General features: G+C 35.1%; 1 protein-coding gene across 1 annotated transcript in view; it reads left to right on the top strand.

Annotated features, from left to right (window-relative positions):
• Positions 1 to 13,440, top strand: part of ADGB (androglobin) — a 112,852-nt gene that overhangs the window by 17,742 nt on the left and 81,670 nt on the right. Inside the window, exons 2-5 of the mRNA XM_039568850.1 lie at positions 5,275 to 5,413; positions 8,344 to 8,436; positions 10,693 to 10,764; positions 12,760 to 12,948. Coding sequence (XP_039424784.1) covers positions 5,275 to 5,413; positions 8,344 to 8,436; positions 10,693 to 10,764; positions 12,760 to 12,948 — 493 coding nt within the window. The remainder of the gene's footprint in view (positions 1 to 5,274; positions 5,414 to 8,343; positions 8,437 to 10,692; positions 10,765 to 12,759; positions 12,949 to 13,440) is intronic.

Raw genomic sequence — 13,440 nt, 5'->3', positions numbered from 1 at the left:
TGAAAAAATATTTTTTTTCTTTACATAGATTTAGTCATACAAGCTAAACCAAATCCATTGTGATGTATATTAACTATTCAGTTGCTTATCAGTCTATTTGTCACCAGTTTTTTTAATGCATTTTCCTTTTTTTCCCCTAACCTATGACACAAGTCTATTACTCAATTCTGTGTTTTATATTTAATTTCTGACTTCAAGTTTTTATACAGCAAAATGGTTTAGTTGGAATTAATTGTTCAAAACAGCAAAAGATACTCAATTCTAGCTGGAATTCTAAAATAACAAGGACAAAAATTCAGACAATATTTATAGGGTAACAAATGGAATCAGGCTGAAAACAAAGAGAACAAACAAAAAATTAGTTTTAAAACCTACAATGCTTCTAGACCACTTTTTTCTGTTAATTTTTCTTTTAAGTAATGTCCAAGGCACACTACTGTGTACAATTTGCACAAGGGATTTGGCATATAGGGTTTTTCTTCCCCCTCCTAGAATCTGGAAAGTAAACCAGGAGGTAACAACTTGGTTTCCATTAATATGAAGGCAAACAAAAATAAGAAAACACGTGGACTTCTAGCTGGCAAAGCTAAATGTGAGGCTAGGAGACCATCTCTCTTAGCAAATGTGAGTGTCTTCAAAACAGGCTCATTCTAGACAAGTTACTGAGCTCTATTAGTAGTTTGTCTGACACCTCTAAGGACATCAGCTATGTTTAGAAATGAGAATATCACACTTGAAAGCAGTGATCTAAATTACAGACCCTTTTAAAAGTAATATGTCTATAAAGAATAATCAGTTGGTGTTCATCTTTTCTTTCTATCTTCACTTTAATTTTCTACAGTTTGATCTTGCTTCACACAGAAAGCACTCTGTGCTTTTTGAGGAAGAAATCCTACCCCAGTACACAAAAGTGAAATGACAGTAAAACATATTGTCATAGGCTTTGTAAGCAACTATGATTGCAACATAGATGGTTTACAATTATTTGTTCTGCTCATCATACCTGAACTGCATCTGTGACTTGAATCTCCCCAAATGTAAGAGCTCTGAGTACGTAGACTAGAGTATTTTGCTTCTGCAGAGAATCCTATAAGTTTTGGCTGCAGTATCCATGATAAGACTAATGGTAAGGTATTGTAAACATTCATATTTTGGTTTTATTTTGTAATTGCTGCTGACTATTCTAATAATAGTGAGAAAACTGTATCACCTTATTAGCTGTTTATTAAATCATCTGATTGTGACTCACTCTGTTTGTTCTGAAGAATGGCACTAGGTATGAAGAAAAAGAGCAAATCATTTTGCCACAGAGTTACTGATACTTGGCCAAACTTTCTCTTATCCTTTAGAGATTCTTATGAACTTGAGCGTTACCATGGTTTCTGCTCTGCATTTCTAAGATATTCAGATGCTACTTTTTAAAAATCATTTCAGTGGTTATAATTTAAAAGAACTTTCTGCTATAAATAAGGTCTTCAAAGGAGCCTTTTGTCTTTGAGGTTGGAAGAGATTAGAGAAAAACTTAAGTAGCTTCCCTGCAGGGCAGATTTGGAGAAAAAGTTGAACCATCTGTTTGTTCTTTGCCCTCTTTTTCCTGATATAAAAGCTTTTACTGAGGACAGAAGTTATTCTTTTCCTGGCTGTTCAAACAATCCACAGAAAGGGACACTTTTTTTTACTGCCTCTTAGTGTCTTCCTGGATTCTAAAAAAAACCTGCATGGAGTCATGAAATTATTATTGTCTGATGATCCAGAATGACATGTGTACTGGGAAAGGAAGGTTGGAGTAGCCATGCTGTTCTGAAAGTAACTGCTAATATTTCTGTAATTCTCGAGAAGGCTCCCTTCAGTGTTGCTGGGTTCCCTCTGTAAGGATTGATCATGGATAATTTACAGGTAGATTTATCTATTTTAGGAAGAAAATATTTGCTTCCTAGCTTCTTAGACTCCACTGACCAAGGTGACAAGATCTTGCTTACAGAGTGCAGGAGTGTGTATGTCTACAGACTAAATGGCTGTATTTAACTCAAGAGAGCACACTTCCAGTACCTTGTGGGCTTGTTTTCTATCTCTCTATTAAATCTGAAGTGTCTGAAAAACTTAGGTTGCAATTCGTCTGCATTTTCCCTGTTGTGCTTGTCTATCCTGCCGTCTTCTATTTCCCCTATTGGCACTATATCAATTATAACAGTATTCTTGGAGAAGCTGCTTAAAAGGTCAGAGGTGAATTAGTGCCAACTTCATGGTATTTCATTTGGCAATTTATTCTTACTTTTTCTCCTTTAGGGTTTAGCACAGGATTAAAAAGGTCTGCCAGTAAGTTGTCTTTTAAAATACTGTTACACAATGAAGCCATCCAGCCTGAGCATAAAATACCAGTAATTTGCATTGTCCTTCTGTTTTACAGTTCATTTCAAAGAATTCTCACAGTTATATTATTCAATTCTTGTAACAGAGGAATGTCTTAATTGCATTACTAAAATACAGTATTTTAATTAATTCAGCTGTCTTTTTTCATTTATTACTGTTTATTACTAGTATTTGGAGACCAATTAAATTGCAGTGATGTGTGAATTTTCCAGGTCGTATTGAATGATCCTTTTTGAGATGCAGTAGCATTAGACTTCCACAACTTAGTTTAGCCATCTCAGTCATAGGTAGCATTGTTTCCATGTCTTCCACATTGTTAATGCTGAGGGTATTCTGTTATGTCAAAATGTGGTGGAAAGTAGTTTTCTGTCTTAGTGTGATGGTAAGTAAATCTTCCATATCTCATTGCTGCGTTTTAAAATTATGCTTTTTTTTTATTATTCCATTTTTGTCCCAAAGCACTCATAAATCTTATAGCAAGAAATGAAGAGGGGCTCTGAGTAACATGGTCTAGTGGAAGGTGTCCCTGCTCATGGCAGGAGGGGTGGAACTAGATGATCTCTAAGGTCCCTTCCAACCCAAACCATTCAATGGTTCTCTGAATTATTGCAGTTATCATTAATTTTTTTTGTGAATGTCATTAGAATATCTTTATTGTTGTTCTCAGAAAGTGAAATTTCCATGCTTCACTATAAATACTTAAAAGAGAAAATCCAGATTTAGAAGTAGAAAAAAGATACAAAAAATTTAGGAGTAGTCCTTAAATATTTAAAATTGCTACATATGCCATTCATGTTTCATCTGAAGAAAACACTACAAAAAATGAGAATTTTAATTTTTTTTTATTTTTACTATATGTAAAAAGCTGCCAGAAGTTGTATTTAAATCAGTGTTAGAAGTGTTCAGGTTTTGAAATATCACAAATGTTGAATCTGTGATACAGCCAGCCTTTTGTTTTTCATTGTTCTTCATGCATTCGGTTAGTACAGATGCAACAGATTCTTTGAAACAAGTGGAAATGATACAGACATCCCTGGTAATCCATAGAAACTGATAAACACTTCAGGGTTTTTCAGTTGCTTTTAAAATATTATTGAATACAGAATGACGCATCATTTGAGTCCTCAAGAATACACTGGCGAAAATATTGTACCATTAATGTAAGATCAAACATAATAGGGTCAATTTACAGATAACTGAGGTGACAGAGATGAAAAAATAAAGCAAGTATTGCTCTACAGAATACATTTTCCTTTCAGTTAGAGAAGTAGGAGCTATGTTTGGGTGGTTTTTGCACAGCAAAAGGCACAGATGGTATTGAATTTTAACAGCTGTCTTCCATTAAGAGTTACTGGTAGTGTGGATGAATGTAGTTAATGTCTAGACAGTGAGAAATCTTTATTTTTATCCATGTCTTTGCCCCTACTACTGCTAACAACTAAAGTATTATGGAATTATAGAAAAACATTGATTGAATGGTGCCTCTCAGAGCCATTTAGTCAAACTCCTACTCAAGCAGGACCTGTTTACATCAGGTTGCTTAGATCCATGTCTGTTTGAGTTTAAAGTGTCTCCAAGCACTGTAGTTACCAAGATCCAAATCAGACTCTAGTCAACTCCCTCAGTACCTTTGCTCACATCGCAGCTAGTCCCAGGGAGCTGTGTGTGTCCAGTTGGCTTAAGTTCTGCCCAGCTCCTTCCTCTACTGTAGATAATGCTTCACTCCCACAGACTCTGTAAATAGACTCTTGGGCTGGGAGGCCTGAGAGCCAAATCTGCCAACAAAACCCAAGACACAAAAAGACATTGACTGTCTTGGTCTTTCCCGTGTTCTTTGTCACCAAGTTGTTCCCCACCCCACTGAGCAGCAGACATGTGCTTCCTTATTTGTCTTTTGCTGCCAATATACTTATGGAAGCTTTTTTCCTTGTCCTTAACATCCTTTGATTATTTCTACTCCAGCTGAGCTTTTGCTTTTGTAGTTTCATTGCTCTACACTTGAGTAATGCCTCTGTTCCCCCAAGTCCCTGCTTCCACCTTCTGGGTGATGGCACTTAATAGTATTTTCAGGTGTCACTTGCTACACACCATTTTCCCTACTCATTTAAGTAGTCTGTGTTTGACTTTAGAATGTAGTCACACATTTTGTTGCACTTACATAGGAACAATGAGTGAATATTCTAGCTAATTCAGTTTTTCAGCCCTTTGTGTGCTCTGGAAAGATGAAGGTGCACTAGTGCTACTTTGTGGCTATGAACACATTGTGTATTAGTCTTGTGAAAATTCTTTCAGTCTCAGCAAAATTATTGCCAGAGTTGTGAAACCCAAAAAGAAGGTAGTGAGAGTGGTGGTAGCACAAGAGGCCCTGAGAATGAAACTGCCTGGAGACAGCACTGGCTGGCCTAGCAGCTCACAGATGCCTAGAAATGAGAGCCCTTCTCCCCAGGACATCTTTTATCCATGGCAAGCTCCTTCTGGTTATTTAAAAAAAACAACTCAGAAAAAAGGAAAGAAAGCCTTTCAGATGGGTGAGTGAGTTGAACTGAGTGATGAATGGTAGGACTGGCACAGGAAAAGAAGGAGACCCATGTGGCTTGAAGCAGGGGAAAAGAAGAGGGAAGAAACTGTCCTCAAATTCTGGTTTTGTGCTTCAGCTATCCCATTTACTTCAGCAGAATTCCTCGTATAAATGCATTTAAGTATTTTATTGGTTTATACCTAGTAACAACATCAAGCACTTCTTTAGGTTTGCTTATCTTAGTGATAAAAAAGTTAACGTAGTTAAAAACACTAAAATTTCTATTACAGTACATTAAAAAATAATATTTAATAAGATAAAAGTCTTTCTACTACCCTTGTCTAATATGCTGTTCATTTTTATTTATGCCACTGTGTGTTTCCTAGGGTGTCTATGAATGCCAAGGTAGCTGCTGCCAATGAGAAGTGGGGATTTCCTATTTGGCCAGAATGGCATGATGCAGATATCAATGCAGAAAAATGGGATAAAGCTGGAAAAGAAAAACCTGGAAAAGGTCAAATTTCAGTAAGTTGTGTGACACATATTATTTCCACTTCATTTTTTGTGCTTGTGTTTAATAGAGTATTTGTCACAACTTCAAAATAATGTTACTGATAAATATATTAATTTTCAATAATATATTTTCAGTATGTTTAAGTAGTTCCCTGCTAAACTACAGTAATAAACCAGAAGTATTGTGCATTGTTTATTTGCTGCTTTTATAATGAACTGTTAACATATCTGTGTGCATTAATGTGTGTATAGTAATGGTTTAAAAAAAAACAACCTCAAAATCTGTTTCATAACATAACTAAAACTGGGGGATGTGGAAACAGCTGAACTGTTGTAGTATGTCAGGGCATGCCCTTCTCAGGGCACTGCAGTTTCTGTGGACTCAAAAGGTTTGATGCATCCATCTTTTTTATGGCAAAAATGGATGTTGAAGTCTTCTTTTTGTACACTGCAGTTTCTGGATATGTGAAATACTGCCTGCAGTTCTTGTATGTAGAGAATGATTTGAAGGAATATCATCATTTTGCAGAAAGTAAGCACCTGCCAGATGCAGAAAAATTCCTGTTTTCCAACTGTGGAATGAATTAAAAGTCTCATGGGTTTTTACTCCTTCAAACTGGTTATTGTTGCAGAATGTATGTCTTTCATGCATAGTAGTAGTAAACTTATTTCTTAAAGAGTTTCTTAAACTTAGCATTTGCTTTATCATCGATTTTATATGCAAATTTTGCCATATTCATATGTTTGTTCTGAATATGTCCTTGTGTACTATAAATATGCTACCATATATTTTTATAGACTATTTTTTTCTTATCCTTAACTAAATTATTATCCTATGGGGCCAAAGTACTACTTTGAGAGAAGGTGTAAGTTCTATACCGAATACTGCCATTAACTTGTCAAGTGAATAATTTTCCTTTGTGTCCTTCTTCTGTTCCATTACCACATTTGGTGTCTTTGGGCTGTACTCAACATTTATCTAGCATTAATTTTTTAGGTCTACCAGACATTATTATGATGCATAAACTTCAAAATAGCTATATATGAAAACCTTTCTTCTATTTTAGCACAAGAGGCATTCTGAGTTTTTTACTGGACTCTTCAGTTCTTCAGCTACAAACTATATGAAACATTGCTCCTTTTACATGTTTAAAGGAATTATATGTCAGTCATGGCAGATGAATTTATAGATCTGACGTATTCTGTAATGTGGCCTCTTTCAGTCCAAGCAGATAACCAAAATTCAACATTGTATAGGATATTTCAGTTAGAAACAAAATTAGAAATGGCACCCAGGACCGTTGACTACACTTAGAACACAAATATAAACAGTCCTATTTTCTTGTGTGGGAAAAGAAATCAATCTGATCTCTTTCCTTGTAACACTGGAAGTCTTTTACCAAGCACCCCTACACAATGCCCTCTCTTAGAGCAGTGCACTGTGTTCCTGAGATTGTGCATTTGACCTTGTCTTTGTCTCTTGTGCCCATTTCTTCCACATCCTTCCTGCAGAACTTGTGGTTGAGATTCCTGTCCTTAGAGCATGAACCCCTGAGACTTGGCACTTGTCTCTTCTTATAGCTACCTTAAATAAAAGATAAGTTAAAACTTGATTTTTCAGCCAAATTTAGCTAAACCTGCAATATTCTTCTTCAAAGCATTTTTTGTACTAGTTAGCTAAAGAAAGGTATATCTTTCCAGGTTTGTTTTTTTGTTAGAGTTTCTTTGCCTGGTGTTGTGTCATTCCATCTGCCTCCTCTGGTTTATCTAGTGTTTAAGTGCTAAACTTTCCTGTTATGCCATGAAGTCAGCGTTGGATGTCTCTGAAAGCAGAATATAAGCTGTTAATACAGTTTTGTATGGTCCAGACTCCAAAGCTTTCTTTAAGCTTTCAGAAAAAAAAAGTATTCCTAAAACATTCCTTCCCTCCCCTTCCCCCCAATTTATCTTTTTCCCTTCAGGTACTGAAATAGTTTATTGCAGATCGTTATGTTGAAGGAACTTACACAATCAAACAAATAAATAAAAAATGTGGGGAAAAGATTATTTGTGATTCTTTGGTTTGTATTTGGTTTTTATGTTTTTGTGATGTATTTTGTTTTGCCTTCCTTTAATCATTAAGTACTCAAAGTATCACAGATTTTTGTTCCCAGCAACTCTTTCTCTTATTTAGTCTGTAGAAGATAGAGTGCATCATGGACTATGAAACACACACGAATGTGTAATATTCCTAAAAGCTGTTTAAAATCCAGGCACAAATAAAAGGCATTAACCATGTAACTGATTGGTTTCTCAGTCAGCACAACTTATCAGAGGCATGTCCTCATCCTACATTATGCTAGCAAGTAAACAGATACCATGTATCCTGACGCCTTCTGTGCACATGGAGGATAAGCATCACTTCAGAAATGCAAGTTTGAGAGCTGTATGAGTTTCTTTCTCTAAGGGGCTAATTCATGCTGTATAATTATAGCTCTCTTTGTTTTCTGCAGCAGTGTTAAATGCATGGAACATGGGGGTTTTTTGTCTTAATATCGCTTCAGATATCGCTTTCAGTCTTCAACTTAAAAAGCTGTAGAAATAAATGAGTTAGAAAAAGTACATAAGAATAACTTGGTAGAAGAGTACCTGATTTAAAAATTTAAGGGTTTTTTGGAGATCTTTCTGAAAGGGGAAAAGAAAAAAAATCATTTCATATGGACCTCTTAGAAAGTGCAGATCACATAAACTTCTCTGGACAGTATAGGTGGCTTTTGTGCTGCATCTTCAATTTGGGCTTTGGGCTCTTTTTGTTCAGTCGTAGATACTATTAGCTCTTTTTTATGCTATTTTGCTCCTTTAGTGAATTATCATGAACAATATATTATTTTAAATCTCATGGAAGATAGAATACTGTAATTAATAAAAAATGGTCCATTTTTGTTCATGTATATTTTATCTAGCCTGGATTTGACGATCCTGAAGGGAAAATAAGGTTGCCAGCATCCTTAAAAGTGCATTCATGGAAACGCCCACAAGAGTTTTTAACAAAAGAGGTAAGAAACAAACAAGATCACGATGAAAAAATGCTACTTGCCTAGCTTGTTAAAAGTAGGGTGAAATTAGCAGAGGAAATTAGTTCAACAGATAAAAGCCACTTTACCACACAGTCAATCCTGTCCCAGAGAGCAGTGATCCGTGTGACAACTGACCTGTACTGCACACACAGCTTGGCCCTGAGGCTGGACCTAAGCACAGGGTGAGCTCACACTGCTGATGGTAATGGAGGAGCCTGCAGGCAGCTGCTGCTTGTTACTGGCAATTACATCACCTGCATCTCCTTGACTTTATGTAACCACAGCAGCAACTTCTTACGTCAACATCCTTTCATTTTACAGCAGAAATTATGAGCAGTGTTGTTTTCTTGTAAGAAATATCCTTTCGTAGCTCAAGTTGTATCATAGCTCGGTAATACCAAAATGGATGGAATCTGCACAGAATGCTGCATAGATGAATCAGAGGCCTGCTTGATGCCACACAGCAGGGGTTTCCCAGTGTCTAAAAGGATGTAAGATTACCTATACTAACTGCTTTCTTTGCAGTTTGTTGTAATAATAGCATTCTCAATGATACTATGCAGAATCTGACAGCATTTATTAATGGGATAAGACCACCATGGACCAGAACTTCCTAGTGCAAAACATGGTAGTGTATCTTCCCACATCTGCTTCACTTTTTGACTCCCATGTTCATTTGGAAGACAACTGGACAGAGAGATGCCTTTCTATTTTTCTTTGTGTTCTTTTTTTCTCATTTAAGAATTGCTGTCATGGCAGGAAAATCTCTGTATGTTGCAGCTGAAGCTTCCCTCAAGCAGGTGTCTGAAGTACATATTTATCATGAAACCATAAACTAACTTTACCAGAACTACAGTACTTTTTTTTTGCTTCAACTATCATATTTTTTCTGGGCTACATAGAGTGCATGTCCATATCTTTGACAGTACTTGTCTGCAAGGTAGCCACAGCATTTTAAAATTATGCATAGCTGTTATTCAGTTTATTTTTAAAATTAATTGCAGAGAAAATAAGCAGCCTCCCATTTCAAAGGTTAGTGTTCTCCAGTACTGTTACTAATCTAAGTTTTCAAGTTATTTACTTCAGATGAAATATCGAAGTTTTAAAGCACTTGGACCACCCTTCCAACTTTTTTCGGGCTTGTCAGTTTTCCTTTTGTCAGCTTGTCAGTTCCATTTTTTATTAACTAGACACTAAACAGGTCTAAGTTTAATTTTTAATGGAGAAAGGAGAGGGGGGGGTCAGAGGAGTAATTGACAAGACCAAAAGATTGGATAGAAAATGCTGCCAAAATGCATAAACTGAGTGGAGGTATCTGAAGGATGAGGGCAAGAGAGCTGGCAGCCCAGAAAGTCATGGAAACATGTATCTGTATTAAAAATAGCTTTTAAAATCCATCTTTAGAGTACTACAAAGAAAGCATTTGTTTTCTTTAAGACCTGATTAAAACTTTGATGTGTCTTTTGGTCGAATATGTATTTTGAATCAAGAAGCAACAATTACCAGAAAATTAATATAAAAACTGATGTAAATGTCAAGTGATAAAAGGCTATTAAGAATGATACATGTTGTTACCTGATATATTTGTAACTATAAAAAAAAGCATAAGCAAGCCTATTTAGTGTGGTAAGCAAAGAATCAAGCAACGAACACCAGTGTGTGATGAGAGGCACAGATACATTTAGTTCAATAAACTACAATCCCAGTGTGTTATTACTAAACTGCTTACAAAAAGAAAATGGGCTGTATAAGAAGGAAATAGTCATGAAAACTATGTAATGCAGCCAAAGGTTTGATAAAGTCGCTGTTCATACTGACAATACCGCTGTCTGACCGACCATGAGCAAATAACCCTGTGAACCCACATGGGTGGCTAAGGGAATCTCAAAATATGAGATAGTGTTATGATCACGATTTAAATGCAGAACTGCAAATATCTTAAAAAATTGAGGGCATCTCAATTTACTTATGTGATTATTTAATTTAATACTGTTTAAGTCTCTTGGTAAAAATAATTATTATTTTTTAAGAATTCTGAACATTTACATTTTGAGAAAGTTTTATTATCCAAACCATCTACAAGATTTGCAAGCTGATCACTTCTAGTTTTCAAATGCGTAATGAATGTTTGCCAGATGTCCAACATTTGCATGTTCACTGCAGTTAAATGCTAATGTTCATTTAATTTTTTCCAGATAATTTAGCTATGGACCTAACTAATTTACTTTCTACCAGGTTCCTGTGATAGTCAAAAATGAAACTTCATTTGATCTTGTTTCAGCAAATGAACACATATTTTGTTCTGAGGTAGGTGGAAATACATTAATGTCCCTTTAAAAAAAAATTATTTCATTTTTCTTATCTTTCTTTAACTTTTTGAATTTTACTCCATATTCCTACCAAGAAGAAATAAGTTGTGACTTATTTTTTAAGTGGAAAAAGAATGATGGGAATAAAAGGGCAAGAAATTATCTAGATTATTGTAATTAGTGTTTACCTTTTTTAGAATTTGAAAAATTGGTAATGGTAAGAGATTTTCTAGACTTTTAAAAAAATATATGTATGCAATCTGTGAACTAAGGTAAATACTATTGGATAATTATGAAAGAAAAGAGTAAATAAAGGCTATGTTAGAAAGGATTTGTATTTTTTATTCAAACTGTCTGGATGTCCAATGGGCCTGCATGTCTGTGCAAATGTCTGCGGCCCAGATAGTCTTTTCTGTCTCTCCAGAGTTGGATGATTGTTTACTGAATTCCTGCAGGTTGTGGAAAAACATAAACCAGGCTTAACCAAGGCATCTGAGCACCTTACTGAATTTAATATTACTTAATAATTTCTATTTCATTTAGTACTTCAATGCAAATTCAAAATTCAGCACCAGAGATACATGGGAGGGAAGACTAGAAAACAGGTCATGTAAATTTTGAAGTTCACAAAACCACTGATTTATTTTAGGACAAGTTTCTTGGAGTGTCCATAGAACCACTAATTAATTTTAGGCCAAGTTTCTTGTAGTAAAAGCTCATTTACATTGCCGTTTATATAAATCATTGTAACAGTTTGGTAATACTTGTGAAGGTATGGCATACATCAGAAATCTGCATATTATAAAACCATGCATAAAGCATGATTACTTAAAGCTGCTATTGTAAGTCTTAAAAATTCTAAGTATATAGGAGAAAGTTTCACGAAGGATGTCTGGACTTCAGGCAGCTCTCTTGAAAGCTGTTTATTGCATAGGCGAAGTTACAGCATTTCAGGGAGTGGGTATCCAGAGCCAGCCCTACAGCTGCCAGCTCCAGCTGTAGGCATACCTGAAGCCACCTTCTGTTCAAGTTACAAAGCATTATATACCTTTCTTTGCAGAGTATCTTAACACATAACAACCAATAAGCACCATACACAATACCTTTACATTTGCCTATAGCCTATCATAGCTACTACCATCACCATATTACAGTCATTATTATCCAATCACAAGAGTAAGTAAGTTACAATTTAAGCTTACAGTGGAAAATTCTTAGACCTTTCTTCTTCTTGCTACATCAACATTTCTTGTTTGCCTGCCTTATCTTTCTTTTTGGTAAAGACACGTTTTCTATTGACTTACGCTCTTCTTGAGACTTATTTACTTGGTGAAAAACATGTCTTTGTTTGTAGTCACATACCTTTGTCCTAATCATAAAAATCTCCTTCCAACTCATGTCCAACCTTTGCCTTCTCAGGTACTCAGCAATCACTGGTTCAGCAAAACATCTTTTATTCTATATCAAAACTTGTTTTCATTTCTACCTCATCCCTAGCTTCTACATTCACAGACCTTTCTGCCAAGCCTACATACCTTACCAAACTTTCATCCTCCCCAACATAAGTACTTTTAATAATTTAGGATTTCGTTTACCTAGCACAAATACTGACTATTAAAGGGAATACTGATTTTTAGCAGCTGGCTTTTAATAAGCAATTAAACAAGTGACAGCTCACAAGTCTGTAACATAATTTATTTTAAGATCATGTTTCCTCATTTGTCTTTGTTAAATGGTAAATACCTTTATTAATAATGTGCCTTTACTTAGTTTCATAAAGTCTTGTGTTATTTTTGATAGGTATTATAATGATTTTAAGAGAAGTTGTAACTGTGAAATTAATTTTTCTGTTAATCCATTGGTATATTTTTGTGTCACTTTTTTATTTACAACAAGATCTGTTTAATTCTTTGATCATTATAATATAACTTGACTTTTTTTTCAAAAATATGTTGCTTGTAAAGAATCTTTTTCTATTTTTTACTTGTTTTAGCTGATGAGATGGATTGTAAGTGAAATTTATGCTGTCTGGAGGATATATAATGAAAATTCCTTAAATAGTGAAACATCCACACTTGTTTGGAAACCTTGGGAACACATTTATGCCTTATGTAAAGCTACCCAGGAACACATACCACTGTACAATAAATTTGGAAAATATGTATTGAAACTTTATTGGATGGTGAGTAGTTTCCTCCAAAATGTATAAATTTGATGCAGCTAGCATGGCGAATTTTAATGGTTAGTGGGCACATATTTTATTATTGAAAATACGTAGATCTGTAGGAGTAGAAATATTGACAAATTGTTGATGCTTGTTAATTAAAATGCCTCTTACAGTTCATGTGATTTTCTTACAACTTACAGCTTGATAAAAGTGTTATTACTCGCAAAGACAATATTTTATTTTTGTAGTTTTGTAAGTTTGACACAAATGCTTAGTAGAGTCAGGCATGTGGCCCACATCTCTGGTGTATTAGGCTGAAAAATTTTTATTTTGATGTTTAAGTAATTCAGTTGGCTGACTTTACAGGGCTATTTGTATCTAAGTGTATTTAAAGATAACTAGAAGCTTCCAGTGTGAGGACCATTTTCTGCAGATGTACTGGTAATACTAAAACATCCCAAGGATTTCTAAAGATAACGAACAATAACTTCTTAACACATTTGGCAG

This window comes from Corvus cornix, chromosome 3 (genome assembly GCF_000738735.6).
Source record: "Corvus cornix cornix isolate S_Up_H32 chromosome 3, ASM73873v5, whole genome shotgun sequence".
Lineage (NCBI taxonomy): Eukaryota > Metazoa > Chordata > Aves > Passeriformes > Corvidae > Corvus > Corvus cornix.
The sequence above is the reverse complement of the archived record's forward strand: the minus strand, read 5'-3'. Positions and strand labels throughout refer to the sequence as shown.